The 24370-nt window shown below is 38.2% G+C and overlaps 1 protein-coding gene across 3 annotated transcripts in view; it reads left to right on the forward strand.

The window, feature by feature from the left end:
* The window catches only part of ZFPM2 (zinc finger protein, FOG family member 2), a 445662-nt gene that overhangs the window by 417094 nt on the left and 4198 nt on the right, over positions 1-24370 (forward strand). For all 3 annotated transcript variants that reach the window (XM_054590382.1, XM_054590383.1, XM_054590384.1), the window contains 2 exons: positions 18614-18820; positions 21968-22192. In XM_054590382.1, the coding sequence (XP_054446357.1) occupies positions 18614-18820; positions 21968-22192 (432 nt within the window). The remainder of the gene's footprint in view (positions 1-18613; positions 18821-21967; positions 22193-24370) is intronic.

Genomic DNA, 24370 nt, shown 5'->3' on the forward strand with positions numbered 1-24370 from the left:
CCTATAATGACCATTTTTATACTTACCCACTGACCGTTGATTTATATTTTTATTTCTTGGTATTCAGTGCTCATTTTCGCAGCACATATACTAAAAAAAGAGACAGAGAGAGATGATATTTCCTGGTATTCAAGGAAAACTTAATGGACTAATAAAGAACTAACTCCTGAAGTCTGAAGCCAGATTTCATAACTGGAATTATATACCCCATATCCTCTGAAATATAGGATGATCTTTGGAAATTTGAATCCAGCCAGTGAATTTTAAATCATATGTAACATATGTGTAAAAGCAAATATGTTTCTCTTAACCTTAGAAATATGGTGAAGTATCTCTATTAATTCATCTCCTTACTCCTGTTGTTTCTATTTCAGACTCTCAATTAAGATTGTCCAATGATCAGAATAGAATAAATCTTTTTTAAACTGACCGCATTGTTTAGTAAACTTTGTAATTTTAATGTTGGGTTGGCATAAGCGTACTTAAAAACATTTGGGAGGAAACCGGAGTGTAGGTTTTACCCTCACTTCAAAATTTAGCGCACAATAGTCGGTTCCCAATTTTCCAGTTCTTAAGCAATTAAATGTTCGCTTTACATCAGAAGAAAGGCTGTTTACAGAAGAGTTGAAGAACGAAGGCCTTGATATCTTAAATTGTAGATTGTGTTTGAACATAAAGAGCATAAAGAGTTGTTTTTTGATTTCTATAATCAAGTTAATGAAGGATAAATAGTGCATTTGGCAAGTAGTTCTGTTACGTGTCCATCTCTCGTGACTAGAGAAGGCAAAGAAGAATTTTTTTTAAAGCCTGCCCTCTCCTTTGGCCCAAATACCAAAGGGACACTCCAGAGTTGCTGGCCAAGTCTGGTTTCTTTCTCTCTCTCTCTCCCAGGAACTGCTAGGATGCTCTATAAAAAGATGTCAGGAGCGCCAGCCTGGGAAAGTTGAATGCCCCAAATGCCCTGCATTGCCTATAAGTACAAATGAAAAATGTTAAAGATAATTTTAAAACAGGAAAGACCTTTTGCAAAATGCTTTTGATTTATTGCTGTGTATTGTGCAGATCTTTATCAATTATTCTCACTCCATTTTATTCAAAAACTATTGTAAACTATGAGTTGGCATGTTGCTGCATACGGAAAAAAGGCATTAATCAACTCTAAATAAACAAGTGCAAGATCTATCTAACAACTATGAAGTAGTTAATACATTTTTAAGCAATTTTATTATAGAAAAGAGGTCTAAAAGAGTAGTGCTTAATTATCTGGACTCCTCTGTGCTGGGCTCCCTTTTGATTGTATTAATGAAGCAGCTGGCCCATTGTTTCCCTTTAATTCCTCTATTGTTTTAAGAATATGTCACAGCTCTTTATTCTTTTATCAGGTGCTGTGCAGGAGGATCCTCACAATACCTCATATTCCTACTGTATTTGCCAATGCACAAAGAAACCTCCACCGCGGTTTTCAAAGAAGGGGCACACATAATTTATAAGTTCTCTTCCTTGCACTACTCCACTGTCAAGAATTTCAACAGTATTGAATTTGAATTCATTATAAAATTTGTATTAAACAATGTGGCTACGTATAGATATACGTACTATGTTAATGTCAAAACCCTGAGATCTGGGCAGTAACACCTGTGATATTGAAATGAGGCAATTATTTAGCTCTTAGGGAATTATTCTGACCAATTGCTTCCCAGTTATGAAAAGATTACATTTCACAAGTGGGCATCATGTTGGATTTTCAAATTGTTTAGTAAAAATTAAAGAAGATAATAACCAAACAAGCAAATAGGCTTGTTTCCGCCACCTCCAAAAACATAATGCCCTGTGAGTTGGGGAGGGAGTGTGTTTTAAACAGCCCATTTATCCCCAGAGAATGGCTTTAATTTACTTGTGTGCCTAAGATGTATCATGATTTCTTTGACAGACCGATATGTAATCTTTATCAGCTCAACTCTGGTCATCAATTGACCATCTTCTTACATCACCCATGTGAAGGAGATGGACTTTTAGATAATGCAAAAATAACACTGTACACCTTAAGAAATCAAAATGCCTAGCAATATAGCATATAATATAACATTTCCTGCCAGAGCTATTTTAAAATGTTGGTTCATTTATGCATAATTACTTTTACCCTAAATATCCATGAAAACCACAAAAATAGCACCCATGATAAAATTATCTTGAAGCACTGATTTACATAGACTTTCCCTTTTTACACAAGTAGGTTTTTTCTTTCTTTTTTTCCCTTTCAAATGTCTGTATTTGGGAGACTTTCTTATTGATTTTTTCCCCCTAGAGTTCCCAGGCTAATAAAGAGAAGTAAGACTTAATGACTTCATGCTATGTGGGAAAATTTACTAATTTCAACTTTAAGAAACCTCTTAGCATAAATGATCTTTAGAAGCACCTATTTCCTTTTGTACTGCTAGGTGAGTGTGTGTGGGTTTCATTTTTTGTTTTCTTTTTAGCTTAAAATGAAGTTCCAAACTGGTATCGCTATTTGCTTAAGGCTCCATCTTTCCCCATGTGGAGGTAGAGTAATACAAAATCTAAATGTGATTTAATTGGTTCAATTTGCTGTATATTTTTATGCTAAGCTTAGGTCCCTATCTTGATAAGCCCAGATGTAGTTTTGCTCAAGGTTTACAGCTTCATGTTGCTTGTATTTCCTTATTTTTACAAAGCAAGCGTCTATCAATCACACAGATAAATTAGAAAGAAGCATGTATAGACATAACACATGGGAAAGATTTTTCAGCGTGCTATGTAATTTATTAACCTGATTTTTACCATTGTAAGAAGCCGTGAATTGCAGATAGCATGGACGAAGTTAAATGCTTTTATACTGGATACATTTTGCTTATACAGAACTCTATAGGTATGGTCGAACAATATAATTGAAGCTTTGTCAGCTCTGTAACCTAGCAACAGATAATACTGTTAGGTTACTGAATTGCTCCTGGTTGACAAGTAGGGAGTATTTCTGTGTTTATCATGTTTGCTAATGATGGGATCCTTTCCAAAAAGCTTGTCTTAATCTTAATTAGAGTTTATCAGTAGAGGTCTGCATGACATTGTGCAGACACTGATTTCATAAATAATAAAAAGTGCAAGTGAAAAATTTGGCAGGATGGAGAGATATTTAAGGCCACTGCTTCTAGTAAGAAGAGTGTGAATTTCCAAAGTATAATCGAGTTTGAACTGTGACTTTATTCTTTGTTATCAAAACTTGTAATACACTTCACTGCAGTTTTGACAGCAATTATGAGAAAAATTTATAAGCTTCCTGTTAGGAACCATATCTGTTTGTACAAGAACTTTGATCATAAACACTACTTAGAACAGCAAGTACCTGGTTTTTCAAGAACGTCAAGGTCTTAGTTATTACTTTCTATGGCACCTTGAATCCATTTGTCCTTTATTTGTGACGGGAGTGGTATGTGGGTGTGGAGACTGGGGATGTTGACTGTGTTTGCAGTATTAAGAGACAGACAGAGAGAGACTCCTAAAGTAAGCTTTACATTTGGAGAAAGCAAGGAAGGTATCAGCTGCTTCAGTGCCAGATGTCATTTGATAAAGACTTCCGGTCCACGCAGTAGGAATGGGATGTTTTCTTCCCTCTGCTTTGCACAGTAAGAGTTTTTGAACTAGTTTCAGGGGATACGGTATTACAGATCATTTCTAATAAGTTGCATACCTTCAAAATGATAAAGAATTACACATTGTAAAACCGAATATAATGCACAGATTTATTAAGTTCCTCGCTGGCTTGTTCACTTGAAAGATGATGCTTAGTCATTACATCTTTCCTCTTTCTGGCTTTCTTCTCCTTTTCACTTATTCCCATGTTCTTCAAATATTAGGGAAGAAGGGAAATTCAAAGCTGTTTTCAAATGTCATTTTCAAAGTTTCAAAATGGAGGTCTCACTGCTGGGGTTTTTTTTTTAACACATCTATGAAATATTTGATTATGAAGAGACTTTTTTGTTCATAGAGTCTTACGTTTTCTACTCTGTATGAATTGCAGATGGTTTACCTGTATGCCAGTGATTCTTAACTCTAGAGGCTCAGTAAGCCCTCTGGGGAGCTTCTAAAAAAATAGTGAAGCCCAAACTTCACTCCCAGGTCTTCTGATTTGATTGATTTGCAGTGGGACCCAGAAATCAGTGCCGATTAGGAGCAGTCAGGGTTGCCAATGATAAAGCAGAATTTTCATGCACTTTTAGCATCCGGTTGAACTTGCAGTTTATATAAGGAATTGAGCAAATGCTACACTCATATTTAATATTATCAAATTAATTTAATATGTGTGAAATGTTTCAAACAGCACTTGGCACAGAGTAAGTATTTTCTAAGTGTTAGTTGTTATAATTGTTTATTAATTGTGTTCAAAGATAACCTGGAGTTACCTCCACATCACAAATATAGGCATAATTCTCCAAATTGTAACTATGCATTTAAAAGCTATATCTCTTTACTGTGTAGTCTTCTTGACACTGTTTCAGAAAGTGAACCGTGTTATTTATGATTGAGAGATAAACTGTGCTAATTACTGAAGGTAAGGCGCAATGTAGTTAGTGAACATCAGATGGTGCTTATGATTTGGGATGCTGCTTTTTCATACAGAATCTAGAGCCCAACTGCCTCACTCTAATCCCATCTCCCACATCTTGTCTTCCTCCAATTTCCCTCTAGCTATGTGACCTTGTATAATTTACCATACTTCCAGCCCCAAGATCTCACGGCACATGGTAACCACTTAATGAATGTATGAAAGTTGTAAAGGTTTAATGAAGTAAACATATATAACATTGCCATGTGTGCACTCAACACCTTTACATAATTTTATTTGTGTTTGTATCAATATGTCATTAGTGTGGATTAATACATTGAAAACCCTTTTGGTTTAAATCTAGAGCATTAAGCATACTACTCATATGAAAGCCACAGAAAACAGCATTTAGATTTATTAAATTTCATATCCATAGGGAGTTAAAAGAAACAGTCCACTGGCACTCAGAACACAAGCAGAAACCCACATCAGCAGAGTAACCAGGAACTCACAATTTTCAGTTCTACACAAGTATCCAAAATTTATTCTAATGAAAATGGTTAATGTGGCCACATAAAGTAAACTCCATCTCAGTGGCCACTCCATTCCACTAGGGACTGAGCTTTCAAGTAGTAGTTTGTTCAAGTAGCTTTACTAGGAAAACTGGGATGGGAGAAGACCTAACTCTTGTTTTGTTTTGAAACATCTCATATGAAAACAAACATTTTTACTGATCCAAGATGGTGGCAGAGTAGCTGGAAGCTCTGTCCACTTGCTCCCAGACCTAGACCTGTCTTGCAGCTAAACAAGAGAATAATCATCTCGAAAATTGAGTGGAGAGTGAGTGAGAGCATGTGTGAGCGAGTGTGGACGTGGACGAGAGTACATGAGTGGGCAAGAGCCTTGCCTGCCTGCCCTGCTAGCACCAGAGGCACGTGAGAGCAAGCGGCCCAGGCTCTCCAAGTGGAACAACTGCTGCTGCCACTGCCCAACCCAGTCCTTCTGGCTATTCTGGTTCGGGGCACCTGCTGGTCGGCCCAGGAGCCATGAGCTCTAGGAGTGGAGAGAGATGGCTGGAGAGGAGCTGGCTCCAGAAATAGCATGGTGGGAGCGGGCCCTCCTGAGGCTGAACATCTCTGGAAGGAGTCAGGACAGTACCCCCTCGATCACCCTGTGTTATAGAATATTGCTGCAGGACTTTCCCCAATGCCATCCGGGAGAGATCCAGAGGGAAACTTTATCTAAAGCTGTCAGAGGCTCTGACAGGCAGTGGCCAGCCCTGACTGAGAAATTGATTTTGCAGGACGGGAAGTGTGTAGAGAACAGGACCCCCAAGGCTCAGTGCTGCAGCATGGGGGCCACACAGAAACTTTTTTAAAAGAGGAGCTGAGATGAGACTCCAGACTCAGCAAGGACCTGGTGCTCAGTGCGCGTGTGCATGTGCACAGTGGCTCTAATAACAAAGAACTCAGAGGGACAGAGTCACACTGAAGGGACTGTGGGACCCAACCCAGCATGGCTGGCAAGCAGGGGACTGTTCAGAGTGGAGGATTTGGCCCAAGACTCCTGTGAGAAAGCAGTAGGCTGGGGACTGGACAGACAGCCAGGAGGTGAATGGCTGAGATTTGCTGCAGCCAGGCAGATCCGTCACAGACAGACAAGCCCAACCCCCATCTGTGGGATTACAGACTCTGCAGATCAGTGAGGCCAGGCTCAGGAGACCCCTGCTGGGCACGTTTCCGCAAGAGAAAGAAGAAAAAGCTTTGAAAGGGCCTTTTACCAGACACTACAAGCTACAGTGTTCCTCTGCCCAATCCACTAAACACAACAGAGCAAAGAGATTAGAGACAGGTGCAACAAGGCAGGGTTCAGGGCCCCACCCAGCCTTGGCATCTAGACAGAGCTGCTCTCTGTGCCAAGCAGGGAAGAGCTGTCCCATTTTACATAGATTGGCCCCTTGTAGGAAATGGACAGCTAATACACCAGAAATTATACATTATTGGAAAGAATCTGGGACAGACAAAGAAGAGTGGTGAGGGGATGGGGAAACACTCCCACCACCTTCCCTGAAGACTGAATAGTGCCACCTAGGGGTGACCCATAGTTCTCACCCTCCCAATCACACCAGAGGCCCCTTCTGGAGGCAGGTGGAGAAGGTACTGGCAATCTTCTTGGGTCATTAAGTGAACTACTCCTGGGCCCAGGGATGTTGGAAAGCCAGCAGGGAAGAACAGTGATATCCAGCCAAACTGAAGGAGACAGTCACAGACTGTGGATTGCTTGTTGTCTTGCACAGGAATCCTAAGGGCAGGCTAGGACACCATCTGACATTACTAGGGGCATATCCAGAAAGAGAAGAGAGTAGTAAACACAAGATTCTACTGAGATGAATTCCACCACTCTCTTCTTCACGAGTTGTGTTATTTCCTCTTCTGCATAGCTTTTTAGGATTCATTTCTTTTCCTTCAAGTTTGTGCCTATTATGTTACCGGCTTTTAAATTTTAGTTTATTTCAAATCTGATATTTTGCTCCTCTCTTCTCTTACTCCATTTTATATTCTTCCTTCCTCTTCTTAGTTTTGTTTTAAATTTTATTTTTTCTCTTGCTATGACTTGTGTGTATTCTGCACTCTTAATATTCCACCCTGCTCCAGCCTCTCAAAACATTTTCTTGTCTTTAGTCATCTCACATTCCTTTTTCTATTCTTAAAATACCCTTATTCTCTCTCTCTACCTCTATCAATCTTTGCTCTTAGGTTGTGGATATAGTGATTGTTGTCTCATTTCTTCCATTTTATTTCTAGGTCTTCACTATTTTTGTATTTCAAGTTGCAAATTTTACCATTCCCCTCTCCTATTCAATTTTGCCTTCCTCCTGCCCTTCTGTTTTTTTGTTTTAAATTTTAATATTTCTCCCTTTATCCTCTCTAAGTCACTTTCCTTTCCTCTAGACATCTCTTAAGAATTTCTTTCTTTTTTCCTTCCTATCCCCATCCCACCTATACTAATCTTTACTCACTTGTTCTTGATATTGCTGTGATGGATCTTTTTCTCCAATTTAGATCCTATTTTTTCACTATTTTTAAAATATTTTTGTTGAAACCTAATACTATATGCTTCCCTTCCCTTACTCCATTCTGCCTTCTTCCCTCCCTTTTTTATTTCCATGTAAATTTTATTTTCTTTCTCTCTTTTCCTTGTTTCTATCACCTACTCTCATCATTCTCCTCCCTTTACCCTCTCAAAATAATTTTTTTCAGTTAGTCATCTCATATTCATTGTTCCTTTCTTATAATAGTCTTAATCTCTTTACACCTTTATTAATACTTGCTTATTTGCTGTTGACAGTATGATTGTGGGTGGCAATTATTTTTGTGGGTTGGTTTCCTGGGTTGTTTGATTTTGTTCTGGCAGCACCTGTACAACAGCATACAAGACGTGGTGGGTGATGTGACCCTCAGTCAGTCAGCTGAAGGGAAGGACCAACCAAAGAAAGACCTAACAACAACCAACACCCAGTCACAACCAGAGAGCCTACATAAACAGCATAAAAGGCATCCCAAGAGCATCAAGCTCAGGAAATCAAGGCCTGCACCACTGAGTCCCACAGGTCTCCTAAAACAGAAGGTCACACCATGAAGACAGAAAGTCAAAGTTGATCAATTTAATATACAGAAACAAACAAGAAGAGTCACCAAATATGGGGAGACAAAGAAACAATTACCAAGTTAAAGGAAAGGAAGAATCCCTAGAAAGGGTGCTAAATGAAATTGAGGCAAGCAAACTATCAGACATTGAGCTAAAAATAATGGCTATAAGGATGCTCAAGGAGCTCAGTGAGAACTACAAGGAACTTACTGTGAACTACACCAGCATGAAAAAGGACATAGAAACAATCAATAAGAGCCAGGAGGAAATGAAGAATACAATATCTGAAAGGAAGAATACAGTAGAAGGAATTAAAAATGAACTAGATGAAGCAGAGGATCAAATCAGTGAGCTGGAGGACCAGGCAAAAAAAAATTCCCAGACAGAGCAACAAAACAAAAAAGGACTCCAAAAAAATGAAGAAGGTTTAAGGGAGCAGCAGGACAACATGAATTGTAGGGATACCAGAAGGAGAAGAAGAGGAGCAAGGGATAGGAAAATTGTTTGAAAAAGTAATGACAGAAAACTGAACAAATGTGATGAGAGAAAAAGTCGTGTAAGTCCAGGAAACACAGAGGGTCCCATAGAGATGAATCCAAAGAGGCCCTCTCCAAGGCACATCGTAATTAAAATGGCAAAATTTAAAGACAAAAAAGAGAATCTTAAAGGCAGCAAGAGGAAACAGCTAGTAACAACAAGGGAGCTCCAATAAGGATATCAGCTGATTTCTCAACAGAAACACGACAAGCCAGAAGAAAATGTCAAGAAGTATTCCAAGTAATGAAAAGCAAAGGACTACAACCAAGGTTGCTCTACCCAGCAAGGCTGTCATTTAAAATATAAGGTGAAATAAGGAATTTCCCAGACCAAAAGAAAAAAAATGACTAAAAGAATACATCTCCACCAAACCAGCATTGCAAGAGATGCTAATGGACTGCTTTAAGAAGACAAAGAAAGAGAAAGAGAGAGAGAGAGAGAGAGAGAGAGAACGCCTACAGGTACAAAGGGAAAAAATGGCAATGAATAAGTACTTATCAATAATAACCTTAAATGTAAATGGATTAAATGATCCAATTAAAAGATATAGGGTAGCTGAATAGATAAGAAAATATGATCCAGCCCTGGCTGGTGTGGCTCAGTGGCTTGAGTGCTAGCTCTGTAACCCAAAGGGTCAGTTCAATTCCCAGTCAGGGCACATGGCTGGGTTGCAGGCCAGGTCTCCAATAGGTGGCATGTGAGGAGCAACCACACATTGGTGTTTCTCTCCCTTTCTTCCTCCGTTCTCCTCTTTCTAAAATTAAAAAAATAAAATCTTTAAAAAAAAAGAAAATATGATCCACATATACGCTGTCTACAAGAGACCCACATCAGGACAAAAGATCTGCAAAGACTGAAAGTGAAAGGATGGTAAAAAATATTCCAAGCAAATGGACATGAAAAAAAGCTGGGGTAGCAATATTTATATCAGACAAAGTAGATTTCAAAACAAAGGCCATAAAAAGAGACAAAGAAAGACACTACATAATACATAAGGGAACAATCCATCAAGAAGATATAACCCTTGTAAAGATATATGCACCCAACATGGGAGCACCCAAATATATAAGGAAAATCTTGGAGGACTTCAAGAAAGATAGTGACAGCAACACATTCATCACAGGGGATTTTAACAACCCTTTATCAAAAATGGATAGCTCTTCCAAGCAAAGAATCACCAAAGATACTGTGGCATTGAACAACACGCTAGATTAAACGGACTTAGTTGATACGTATACAACCTTTCACCCCAAAGAAGCAAAATATACATTCTTTTCAAGTGCACATTGAACATTTTCAAAGATAGACCACATGGTATGACACAAAACAAGCCTCAACAAAATCAAGAAAATTGAAATCATATCCAGTATGTGCTCAGGTTACAATGGATTGAAATGAGGAAAAAAACTAAAGAATTCTCAAATGCATAGAGACTAAATAAATGCTATTAAATAATGAATGGGTTAACAATAAAATAAAGGAAAAAACCAAAATGTTTCTGGAAACAAGTGAAGATGAACACACAACAGCCTAACATCTGTGGGATACAGCAAAGGGGGTCCTGAGAGGGAAGTTCATAGCAATACAGTTCTACCTAAAAAAGATAGAAAAATCTCAAATAAACAACCTAACCCTACATCTACAAGAACTAGAGGAACATCAAGAAACAAAGCCCAGGAAAAATAGATGAAAGGAAATAATCAAGATCAAAACAGAATTAAATGACCTAGAGACGAAAAGAACAATTCAAAGGATCAATAAATCCAGGAGCTGATTCTTTGAAAAGATAAACAAAATCAACAAGCCTTTAACTAGACTCATCAAGAAAAACAGAAAGAGGACCCAAATAAATAATAGCAGAAACAAAAGAGAAGTTACAACTGATACCACAGAAATACAAAGGATTTTAAGAAATTACTATGAACAACTATATGCCAAGAAATTTGACATGAGCAAAATGGACAAATTTCTAGAAACATACAGTCTTCCAAAACTGAATCAAGAAGAAGCAGAAAGTCTGAATAGACCAATAACAACTAGTGAAATTGAAGCAGTAATCAAAAAACTTCTGGCACACAAAAGCCCTGGACCAGATAGCTTCACAGGCAAATTTGCCAAGCACATAAAGAAGAACTAAGCTCCTATCCCTCTAAAACTATTCCAAAAAACTTAAGAACAGGGAAGACTCCCAAATTCTCTTTATGAGGCCAGTATTATCCTAATTCCAAAACCAGGTAACATTACAACAAAGAAAGAAAACCACAGGCCAATATTGTTAATGAGCATATATGCTAAAGTCCTCAACAAAATATTGGCAATCTAGATCCAGCAATACATTAAAAAGATCATACACCTTGATCTAGTGGGATTCATCCCAGGGATGCAAGGATGGTAATATTCACAAATCAATAGACACTGAAAAAGCACTTGATAAAGTACAGCACCCATTTATGATAAAAACACTCAGCAAAGTGGGAATAGAGTGAACATACCTCAACATAATAAAGGTCATATATGAAAAGGACATATATGAAAAACCTACAAAAAACATCGTACCCAATGGGCAAAAACTAAAAGTGTTCTGCTTAAGATCAGGAACAGACAAGGGTGTCTGCTTTCACCACTTTTATTCAACATAGTATTGGAAGTTCTAACTACAGTGATCAGACAAGAAAAAGAAATAAAAGTCATCCAGATTGGAAAGGAAGAAGTAAAACTCATTATTTGCAGATGGCATGATAGTATAAATAGAAAACCCTGTAGTCTCTACCAAAAAAAATTCGACCTAATAAGTGAATTTGGCAAAACAGCAGGATACAAAGTCAGTACTCAGAAATTGAAGGTATTTTGGTATACCAAGGATGAAATATCATAAACAGAAACTAGGAAAAATTCCCACTTACTATAGCAACAAGAAAAACAAAGTACCAAGAATAAACTTAACCAAGACAATAAAAGACCTGTACTCGGAAAACTACAGAACACTGAAGAAAGAAATTAAGGAAGATACCAATAAATGGAAATATATACCATGTTCATGGGTTGGAAGAATTAACATCATTAAAATGTCCATATTCAAAACAATCTATAGATTCAATGCAATCCCTATTAAAATACCAATGGCATACTTCACTAATGTAGAACAAATATTTCAAAAAATTATATGAAACAAAAAGGACCCCAAATAGCCTCAGCAGTCTTGAGGAAGAAGAACAAAGTTGGAGATATCACAATACCTGATATCAAAGTATACTACAAAGCCACTGTAATCAAAACAGTCTGGTACTGGCATAAGAACAGACGCATAGATCAATGGAACAGAATAAAGAGCCCAGAAATAAACTCATGTCTTTGTGGTCATTTAATATTTGAAAGTGGGGTTAAGAGCTTAAAATGGTGTGAAAATAGTTTCTTCAATAAGTTGTTTTGAGGATCTGGACAAGTACATGCAAAAAAAATGAAACTAGACCATTAATTTACACCCTACACCAAAATAAACTCAAGATGGATAAGAGACTTAAATATAGGCTGTGGCACCATAAAAGTCCTAGAGGAGAACAGAGGCAGGAAAATTTCAGATATCCCATGCAGCAATGTTTTCACTGATAAATCTCCTAGGGCAAGGGAAATAAAGAAAAAAAAATACAAATAGGACTACATTAAATTAAAAAGCTTCTGCATGATTAAAGAAAACATCATAATGAAAAGAAATCCAACCATATAGGAAAACATATTTGCCAATGATACCTTAAACAAGGGTTTGATCTCCAAAATATATAAAGATCTCCTATGACTCAACACCAGGAAGACAAACAATCCAATTAAAAAATGGATAAAGGACCTGAACAGACACTTCTCCACAAAGGATATACAGAGGGCCCATAGTCATATGAAAGGATGCTCGACATCACTAGCCATCAGAGAGATGCAGATTAAAACCACAATGAGATATCACCTCACATGGGTCAGAACAGTCATCATTAACAAATCAACAAACAACAAGTGCTGGCAAGGATGTGGAAAAAAGAGAACCCTAGTGCACTGTTGGCAGGAATGCAGACTGGTGCAGCCGCTCTGGAAAACAGTATGGAATTTCCTCAAAAAAAATTAAAAGTAGGACTGCCTTTTAATCCAGTGATTCCACTCCTGAGATTATACCCTAAGAATTCTGAAATACCAATTCAAAAGAACCTATGCACCCCTATGTTCATCGCAGCATTATTTACAATAGGCTGGAAATAGCCTAAGTGACCATCTGTAAATGAGTGGATCAAAAACTGTGGTACATTTACACAATGGAATACTAGACAGCAAAAAGAAAGAAGGATATACCTGCGGCTAAAAAACTTGTACAGATATTCTAGGTTCATGGTGGATGTTTTGTAGTGAATAAACGGTACTATCATTTTATTCCAATTTCTTTCTTGGGCTAAAATACATACAACATACAATTTCCTATTTAGCCATGTTTAAGTGTAGAGTTCACTGGCATTAAGTACATCAATGTTGTCATGCAAACATTACCCATCTCCAAGATTCTTTTCATCTTGCAAACCTGAAACTCTGTACCCACTAAGCACAGAGTTACTTTCTGTCTCTTTGATTTTGAATACTTGAAGTTAAAGGGGATTAATACAGTATCTGTCCTTTTTGACTGTCTTATTTCACTTAGAATAATATCCTCAAGGCTCATTTTTTTTGTAGCATTGTCAGATTTCCTTTCCTTTTTAGGACTGAATAATATTCCATTGCGTGTCTATGCTGCATTTTGCCTCTTTATTCTTCTGTCAATGGACACTTGAGTTGCTTCCATGTTTTAGCTATTTTTAATACTGATGCTCTGAACATCAGTACACACACATCTGAGAACCTGCTTTCAGTTCTTCTGGATCATAGGTAATTTTATTTATAATTTTTTGAGGAAATTCCATACTATTTTCCACACTGGTTGTGCTATTTTGCACTCATCAGCTGTGCACAGGGTTCCAGTTTCTTCACATCCTTGCCAACATTTGTTATTTTCTGGTTTTTGTTTTCTTTTGTTTGATAGTTGTGCTCTCATTTTAAAGTTAAATATAATATCTTGTGATTTATTTCCATTAACATGAGGTCAGTCAGTGAAGATAACAAAACAGCTAAGTATCAACCTGATTTAGCATTTTCATGTGCTCAGATTGCTTTTTAATTAAGACGGATACTTCTGCCTTCCATTCAACTGTAATTTACAATTGACCATCTCTACCATAGCTCTAAAAGCAGTAGGGTAGGAAATGGGTTCTCCTGCCTCTTCAGTTCCAAGCTGATTGCTGGAAACTATATGTCACTGGTCAAGATACTGTATGTGATTCACTAATGAATGGAGCCTTAATCTTTTTTTCTGAAGTGAGTTAGTTCTAACCAGTGTAACATAGATACATTGCTCATTGAATTCATAGGTTTGTCTTTTCTTTCTGATAAGATTTCTTGGGTTTAGGAGGACAATGAGACATGAGAATAATAGGCCCAATCAGAGCAAACCAAAAAGATAATGGTTAACAATTGTATGTCACTTAATGTATGTCAGGTGCTGTTCTTAAACTTTCACATATATTAGCTTATTTAATCCTTATAATAACACCATAAGTTCCATACTATTATCATCATCCCCATTTCCAAGGGTGAGAAAAATGATAAGCAGAATGCTTAGGTGACAAGTTCAAAGTCACATAGTAAGTGGCAGAGCCAAGATTTGCGCCTTGGCAGTCTCATTCCATTATTCATCCATCCTCCAGATAGAATTATATCCTTCTCAAGCAATCACTCTTAGAATGTTCTATTTTAACCAGTAATTGGAACTATGTGAACATACTTGGGATATCTCTCATTATAAATTACTCCATTAAGTTGTATACTCTACATTCACCGTCTAAAAAACTCAGCCAAACAGTTGCAAAGAGCCAGCCCATGATGTTTGTGGTTCCATTCTCTTGGTTTCCCTCTAACGTTTCCCAATATGTGTTCTCTCTATCTTTAAATGATTCCATATCCCCTACCCACATCTTAAATGTTGAGATTCCCCAAGTTTCAGTCTTTCATGCTTTTCTTTTCACATTGTGCATTTCCTAGATTACTACAGTAATGTAAAGACCATCACAGTCATTTAGAATGTGCCGATGACTTCCCAAACATTATTTTTCTCCAGCCTTACGTCCCCTCCAAGTTCCAACTGCCTCCTAGATACATTCACTCAAAAGTCTCTCACATACCTCAGATGTTACATTTTCAATGCAGAATTCAGTATTCCCATGCACACACATACACATATGTAGGTACAACACACCTGCACACGCATACTCATGCTTTGGAGCTGGGCACACAGAAGTCAAAGTCATGGTTCTGCCACTGACCACACAGGTGGCTTTGGGCCAGTTAATTAACCTCTCCAAGCTTCAATTTCCTCAACTCTAAAGTGAGGACAGTATCACCTACTTCACCAAGAAAATGACAGGATGAAGACAGATGCAGTACATGAACCACCAAACCTATCTGGCCCAAAGTGCTGCTAGCTGGTTCCAGTTGTCTCCTCATTGTCCTAACACCACTTGTTACTGTACCAGCTTTACTGCCTCATTCACAGCATCATCGCCATCTGGTTTCCCAAACCGGAAACCTTTGTGTCATTGTCAGCAGTTCCTTTTCTCTTACTCATCTCATGAAATCGCCCCAGTCTTCTCTCAGCGCTGCTCTTGAACATGGCCTTTTTCTCCCGCACAAGTTACCCTTCTTACAGCTGAACTAACACAACAGCCCCCAAGTCGCCCTTACGGTAACATTTCCTGCTTCTTCAGTTAGTCTCTCTACCCTGAGTTCTTTATTCTGCAGTGGGGCGGGGGGAGCCCATGTCAAGAATTTGTTCATTCATTCAGTCAAATAAAAGTATACCATCTCCCCCACCATGAGGCAGACACAACCATTTTATTGAATAGTCAAAGCTGTCTCATCTTGCTCTAAACTCTTTTTGTGGGAGGAAGTCCTGATTTGTAATGATTATCAATTTCGGTGGCAAATGCTACAATTCTCACCATGGCCGATTTCACGTTACCAGTGTGGTGTCAACCAGCACACAAAATTCCTGACAATTGAACATTCTGCTTTGTGGTCCAGAACAGGGTGGTTCCAGCACACCACGGCTCATAACCCACGTTTCTCCCCAGAGCCCGAGCTCCAGGTTTGCTGGCCTCTGAGCCATATCAGGACCAGTCAGGCTCTTCCCTAGTCCTGCACTCACATTCCTGCTCCTTTTTCTGCCAGTAATGGTGTGCCTGTCAACATACTTCTGCTCTCTTACGTCTATTCATGAATCAATCAAAAAGTCACCGTGGGTGGCTTACCTGACTCCCCCAAGAAATGTCAGTCACTCATTCCTCTCACATTTTCTTTAGCATGAAGGGACAACACCCACCACATGGTACTGTGATTAATCTGTTCATTTGTGGGCATTCTAATTGTATAACTGTGTGAGGCCATAGCACACAGCTGGCTCACAGCAAAGAGCTCAATGAATAACTAATGAATGAATGATTTGAAAGATTCAAACCATTCATTTGAAAGACAATTCACTTCCTCATCAAGTCTACACAGTATATTTTCATTCTAATTCAACCTTTAAAAAGATATGCTATGACTAAACCATAAAAGGAGATAAACTAATAAAGATGATAAAATGTGAAACATTACTGAGTATGTCTGAAACCACCGTATGCATTACAACTGCCAGGCTGTTTAATAACACAGAAGAATCATCTTTTGCTTACTTTGCTTTGTGCTTAATGCTTGTGAAGATTATTTTATTTATTTATGGGAGCTTTTTGCTTCCAAGTTTAAGCTCACATATGGAATCATCCTTCTGCATAGTTCACTGCTGTAATAAAGATTAGCTGTGAACGGTACTTCTCTAAAATCTTGACTTCTTCTGGATAACTGAGTTCAAAACTTTCCTTTTGTGAAAAACAGCCATAGCTAGACTTAAGAATGATGTAAATTTATTAATAGTGGTAAATTATTTCTAATAATGTAAGTCATTCCTTGCATCACTGAAAGACCAGGCTGTGAAAGAGGCCTGAATGCGCGGGCCTTGCTGCTCCCTCCCCACCTCTCTGTTACACAGACTCACTTAATAAACTGTGTCCCTGAGGAGAGATAAGGTGCCAGTGATTACCTTTGTCTGTAGCTGTAAGTAGTGTGCATCTGTGTGTATATCAGAGAAGGCGAAGCAACCAATGGCAAAAGCCACTGGGGGAAGCGTCACCAGCAGAAACGCCACCGCTTAGTACGTTGAACATCCATTGACTCCACAATGGGGCCATTTAGTGTCTCTCGTTGTAAATAAATAAATCAGTGCCAAAGTGAGTCTGTTTTTCAACTTCTGTACACTTGTATGCTTTCAGACACGTGAGAATAAAAGTGAACAAGAAATTTGTTTTCTAGCCTTTTAGTATATTTGTGTCTCACTTTGAAACTCACACAGATTTCGCATCTGTAAGCTTCATTTTCTTTGGAAACATATGTTGTCATGGATGGTGGTTTATTTGTTTACCTCTAAAACTTAATCAGCTGGTTTAATTAATTGTCCAAGTTTCCTCTAAAACAATGTCCTGATCCTTCTGTGCAACTCTGCTGTATCATATGGTATTGTTATCTTCTCCACCAGAATTTTACCACAAATTGTTTGAAAACTATAATCCTTTTGAGGGTGGAAAAAATGGAATGCAGTTGAAAAGATAGTAATGCTGAAAGATAAACAAAGCAGTATTACTTATCAGAGTGGGTACGATTCTTGCTTGCTTAATGAGTACAATATATAGCCTTGCAATATATACACAAGGAGGAGGAAAAAGCTTTATAACATATCAAGTATGCCACATTATTTCAGCCATAACTGTATAGGATACGTATCTAGGCCTGAGAGTGTAGATAACAAAATATAAGTGCTTAGCCTGTCTAAACATCTTAAATAAATGAGCATTCACTATCGCATTCCAATACATTAGAAGATGTACTTGCATAGTTAATTTTCTTTTTAATGCACCACACGTGATCATTTGAAGCACAGAGCCAGGGTATATCTCAGTGTTTGAAGAAAGAGTTCCTTTCATTTAAACAAATCTTTATTTAAATAACCCTTTTTGAAAAGGATCTTTGGCATATCTTCTCAGGAAGTTCAATCAGGGTAAATGGAGATAAAGAAGCCACGTTATAAGGACCACTATATAAGTAAAGGTCACTGAGCCAAAAAAGAAAGGAATGTCCGCAGACATAAGGAGCATAAAAATCACTGAATTTTTTTAACTTTCTAGATTTTAGGAGCTTCTGTTTACTTGTTTTGTAGTTTGGGGCATCTGGTAGTGATATAATAAAGTATTTGGGGAAGAGAATGTGTGAGGAAGGGGAGAAGGGAGATAAAGGGAAATGACTTCTTACTTCCATAAGGTATAGAAAGTCATTTCCAAGGCTCCCCTGAAAAAAACTTCTGCAATTGGATCCCTACCGTGCTTGTTCTTAGACAGGATACCAAGTAATGGCATGGTTAATGATTAAGGCAAGCCCAAAGGCAAAGAATTAACAAAACTCTCTGTAGATTATGCCTATACCTAGTTCTTAGTCTTTTTCTCACTGTTGGTCACTGAATAGTTCATTTAATGCAAGGAGCACAATTTTCCCCATCGGAAGGAAGACAAGTACAGTTGTTGTCTTGATCAAACACTCCACCCCAGGAGAAACTGATGTGAAAAACATGAAAAGGTTTTATTGACATCCATCTAATGTACAGCAGGCTCAAACATTCTATGTCAATTTTATCTTTCTCTCTTTTTTTCCCCTTCTTAATAGGAGGTCAGCTTTGGTGCACAACTACGAAGGTCATCTCTGAGGGTGAAGAGCTAATTGCCTTTGTGGTGGATTTTGACTCAAGGCTACAAGCTGCTAGTCAGATGACTCTTACAGAAGGGATGTACCCTGCCCGCCTGCTGGACTCAATTCAGCTGCTTCCTCAGCAAGCTGCCATGGCTTCTATTTTGCCTACAGCTATTGTCAATAGTAAGTGCTGAGTGCAATAGCCCAGTACAATAGCTTTGTAGCGGTGATGGTATTTATGGGAGAGGGAAAAAAAATGTCTACTGACAAGCAGCCAGGGACAGACTTTTTTCTCTAGTGTTGTGATTTCAGTTTATCTTCTAAGAGAGAGTGTGTGTGTGTGTGCGTGTGTGTGTGTTTCTCATTCATTTCAGGTTGGATTCGTGAATGTCACACACAAAGCTCACATTCTAAACCAGTTAAACAACATTCAAGGCTACTTAGCTATAAGAAGCCCAACAGCTTTATTGATGCTCTCATAATGGAATGATTTTGGTATTCTTTAAGGGCAACAGTTAAAAACTTAAAGAAAAATAATGCAAATCAAATTTTGATTAGATATACTGATGAAGAAGAAGTTTAGCTTGGATAAATCAAGACATCAGCTAATACAAAAAAAAAAAAGATAAGAATAGAAAGAAAAATACATACAAGCTTAGAATACTTTCTATGGAGAATTTTTAAATATGCCCTAGCAAATACTCTTATATTTTGTTAAAATGACTATTGGACTTAGATTGTATTCCTTGAACACACAAAGTGACACTTCATATGACAGAAAATCAGTGATCTCAGAATCTGAAGATCTGAGTTAAACATTCAGCTCTGCTTTTATCTAGTTCTGTGAGGAAACATGAGTAGCAGCTATATCTCAAGAGGAAAATAGATTCTAAAGCCAGTAGGTAAGTGAAATATTACATTTAGTCAAAAATGTCCTTGAAAATCCCTGAGACTCTAAATGATGCAGAAGACAAACCTAAAGGCTGCAATGGTGTCTTGATATTAATATATATTCATTTATATTTACATATGTATATATGTATATATTTTCAACAATAGTTATGTTCTTGCTGTGACAGTGTCCTTTAGAATAAAATTCTCAGGTGTATCTGGGATTAGTCTGCACCCAACCAGGGGATCCAGTGGACCCAAACAAACCTACTAGTTATTTTCTTTAAGACCTTTACTTTGATTCAGATAGTAAGGAATGTGAAATAACAGAGGCCCAACTTGAATTTGAAGCAAAAAGATTTGTTCCCAAGGACACTAGGAATAGCTTATATTATTGTGAAGTTCCAATGTGTGAATGTTAATTCTAATTATATTTCAGATTATCTTTGCTTCTGTAGCAAGGTTAACTATTAATCCCAAATAAATCAGCATAGATGCATACAGCCTTCACTCTCACTCTGAAATTAGCTAATCAGTTAAACGCAGCATGCTTACATGGACACTTTATTAAATAATGTGGTCCTCTGAATAGTGTAAATATAACTCATTTGGTGGAGGAGTTAAATTATAGACAGCAGTAGCATATAACTTTGCATACAATTTTAATTTGAAATTCTAAATTGCACTTGCTGTTCTTTCTTCTCATTCACTAGTATTTGATCCTTAATTTTCTCCTTATCTCTTCAACGCCATCGCCTTCACAATTGTTGGTTTCACCAACTATACAATTCACAAATCACAAATCAGCTGTTCTGCCAAGTTTTAGACCTCTGTTGCCACCTTTCCCATGTTTCTCTATATTTCTATAGGACTTTAAAATCCTACGCATATAATGTGACCATGCATCCCAGTGTGCCTGGTTTATCCCAATTTATAGTGTTATCTGGCATCCCTCTGACTGATGTCCCCTTGCACTACAAAAATGCCAGGTTTGCTCGCTACAGTGTCAGTTTTTGTCACCCGGTATGTGCTGTAGCCATAACTCAGCACCTCTCTATCCTCTGTCCCTGTAAAAATGAACGGGAAGGAAATGGGACCCGGGGAGATATGTTGCCCTCTGCCCTAACATCTAATGGCAAAGCAATAACTTCTCTTCCTCTCAGCCCTCCTTGCCATTGAGGCATCTGGAAGTGTTTACAGTAGGTTCCAATCCCCGTTTACCCACTTATGTGATCATGAGCAAGTTACTCAACCTCAGTTTCCTGATCTATAAATGGATGAAGGGGGAAAACACATACATGGAGAAATTTTCCATGAGTGAATACATGAAAATACATATCATAACATGACTTAATAAATATAATGACTTTAGCTACAACACAAGCTGTCATATTTCACTTGTATGACTGCAATAACTACCAGTCATAAGTCTTCCTTCCAAATTCACTACCTTCAAAACTCAACTCTTATGATTCTATAATATCAGATTTTGTCAGTTTCTTGCTCAAAATGATTCAGTGATTCTCCAAACCACTGAGATAAAAACCTAAACTTCTTAGGAGAGTTTTAGGGTCTTCAATAGTCCACCCCTACCTTCTACAACTGCCTCTGTCCCGGTTCCATCATGGCCCTTGCCTGAGCTGGAGAGCCTTCCAGCCTCGGCCCAGGCCCTCTCTCAGGCTACCGTGGCTTTCCCTGGGCTGTTCCCTGGGTCAGGAAGACCCATCCTTCTTCTTCACCTGACTAATCGCACCCTTTACAACTCAGCAAAGTCATGTCATCATCTTCCCTCTAAATTTGTATCTGACTTTCTCCTCCCTCCACCAGATGAGTTCTCTCACCAGCCCAGTGTCTGTTTTCTATGCCTAACACCCCCCTCAGGTACCTCAATCATAATTGTCATCATGGGCTAATTTAAAATTCTTACCTGACCATTTGTTCATCAACCACAGGAGACCGTAAGCTCCGTAATGACACCAAACCCACCATAAAGTCTTGCACATAGTAGGCACTCTGTAATTAATTTAGTAAACGAAAAAATGATGTCAGGGATTGCCGTCAGGGCAAACTATAGTTCAGCCATTAGACACTTACATTTTAATTAATCAGAGAAACCAATTCATGTTGCTATTTATAAATGCATATATTTCTAAGCCATAAATACAATTTCAAAGCATTAAAATTAATCTCTTATGTTTGTATTGAGTGTTGGTGTCTCCTAAGGTACCACTTTCTGAAGAGTCTGTGGGAAGGTAAATTGTATCGAGTGTAACATTTCTTAGTCCTGTTCTGTGGAACAGCATTGGCAATGGCACTCATCACTCACTGTCTGATCACCTAATTCAGAACCTGAGAGCAGCCTCTGAGACAAATTGAACCAAATGCTGCTTAACCCCCAAGTGGGCGGCAGCTAATGTGTCCCTGTGTTTTTGTCTATAGAGGATATATTCCCTTGCAAGTCCTGTGGCATCTGGTATCGGAGTGAGAGGAATCTGCAAGCCCACTTGATGTACTATTGCAGTGGGAGGCAAAGGGAAGCTGCTCCGGTGTCAGAAGAAAATGAAGACAGTGCTCCTCAGATTTCCAGCCTGTGTCCCTTCCCGCAATGCACCAAGAGCTTCTCAAACGCCAGAGCTCTAGAAATGCACCTGAATTCACACAGCGGTAAGTGCTTCCCATGTTTCCTCTTTTGCTCCAGGACACGCCATTCCTTCTCTATTTACATATGTTTATACATGCATACATACATATATACTTCTATATCTAACTACATCTATACATAAAAACGAAGCCTAACTTGCTGAACCAGCTGGTTACATCACTTACATTCTACTCAAAGGACTTGGGTTGGAATTCTTTTCTAATATCCAGTATCCTCAGATTGCAGGCAAAATCATTCTGTTTTTTCTGAACTGAAGTAAAACAGCATCACTTTTGAAAATCTCAATACCCTTTGTATATTGTCATTAATATTAATTGATTTAAGTGTCAAGTGGTCTTTGCAAACTGACCATACTGTTTCCCATGGCAGGAAAAAATTAGTAGGTACATAAAAATAAGTATTTGCTGAATTGGAATAAAGCTGTTACTTTGATAGAGCCAATTAAAATCACACTTGAAAGAAATTAACTTTTAAATATGGGTCCATAAAATGCTCTTGACTTCCAGATCATGCATCATCATAGCTTAGTTGATTTTTGTGACATAAAATCACTTTCAGTCTTAAGTTATAAAATTCCTTAAGAAAAATTAGGCTGAAAAATTAGTTTGTTGTTTTTTTTTCTTTAAGTCCATTCTTAACAGCAAGGTGGCAACTATTCCCATTTATCTTGGAATTGTATGCCCAATTCTTGTTAGTATCATCACATAGTATTCCAATTTTCCTATTTTTAAAATTAAAGCTAATTAAATAGACAAAATTATATGAGCTTTAGACATTTCTAGGAACATCCTTGGATAGGGCAAACCAACGTTTGAGAATCATAGCCCTTCAGCACCTATAATACAAAACTTGTGGCTATTTCTGGGTGACTTTTTATTCACTGTGTTTGTTTGGGTTGAATATATTAAAAACTGAAATTGGTGCTGAGTTTAAAAAAACAACCAACCAGTTCCAACCTCCAGTGTTCTAGTGCAGTGCAGGCTTTTGTCTTTGGAACTATAGAAACAGCCAGTTTCTTTTCCACTCATTCTCTTCCCTTTCCCTACAAATGAGCTGTCTTTATGTAGGTGATAAAGCAGGGGAAGCAGAAACAGCTTAGTTGTCTCAGATGGGGAGTAAACTCATGTACAAAACAAAAATAGAGATGGATCTTTTTAGATGAATAGAAAACTGAGTATTGGAACAGTTAAGGAGAAAATGAGAGGAATAAGAAATTACTTTTTACCGCTATAGGTCTGCATTTTCCCTGCTGTTTTTTCAGCTTATAAATACATAAAACGCAATTCTCATTTTAGTCTTGAATGCAGAGAAGATGAGCCAAACCTGGTTTAGCCATAAACCAACAAATGGGAACTAGAGTTAACTTTAGCGAGTGAAAGTGTGTAGAGTCCAATTCCAGTTCATTAGGGAAAGTGGGTCCCCTCTTCCACCATCTAGCAATTGTCTGGAAACCAACTGCATGTGCTGCAATTCAACTCAATTCTGACACTGTCTACCCAAAGACAGCATGAGATCCCCCAGGTTAAGAACTCAAGACTGCCCCACCCCTGTTCAGATGTCATTTGCAAGTCCAGGTTGTTACCTGTGCTTCTGGCCAACTGAGAGCTGTAAATTGGAGGTTGCCAAGACCTGTTCCTTGAGTTTGGTTAATTTGTTAGAGTGGTTCACAGAGCTCAGGAAACCCATTTAACTCACTAGATTACCAGTTCATTATTAAAGGATATAACTCTGGAACAGACAGAAGAGATGCACAGCGCAAGGTATGGGGAAAGGATGAAGAGCTTCCATGCCTTCTCAGGGTATGGTGTTCTCCCCTGATCTACGCGTGTTCACCAACCCTGAAACTTTGTGAGCCCTGTCCTTTCAGTTTTTTATGGAGGTTTCATTACATAGACATGATTGATTAAATCATTGGCCATTGGCAATTGAGCTTATTCTCCAGCCACTGTACCCTCTCCCAGGAGGTTGGGGATGGGGAAAGAGTGAAAGTTTCAATGCTTTAATCACAAATTCCTTTTCCAGGCAGCAAGACCCCCATCCTTAGGTTACCTAGGGGCTTTCCAAAGGTCACCTCATTAACATAACAAAAGACACCTAGGTCACTCCTGTCGCAGGGAATTCTAAGGATTTTAGGAGCTGTGAGCCAGGAACCTCGAACAAGGCTATATATATATATATAT

Source organism: Pteronotus mesoamericanus, unplaced genomic scaffold (assembly GCF_021234165.1).
Source record: "Pteronotus mesoamericanus isolate MK-2021 breed Mesoamerican mustached bat unplaced genomic scaffold, CSHL_Meso_final scaffold_174, whole genome shotgun sequence".
NCBI lineage: Eukaryota > Metazoa > Chordata > Mammalia > Chiroptera > Mormoopidae > Pteronotus > Pteronotus mesoamericanus.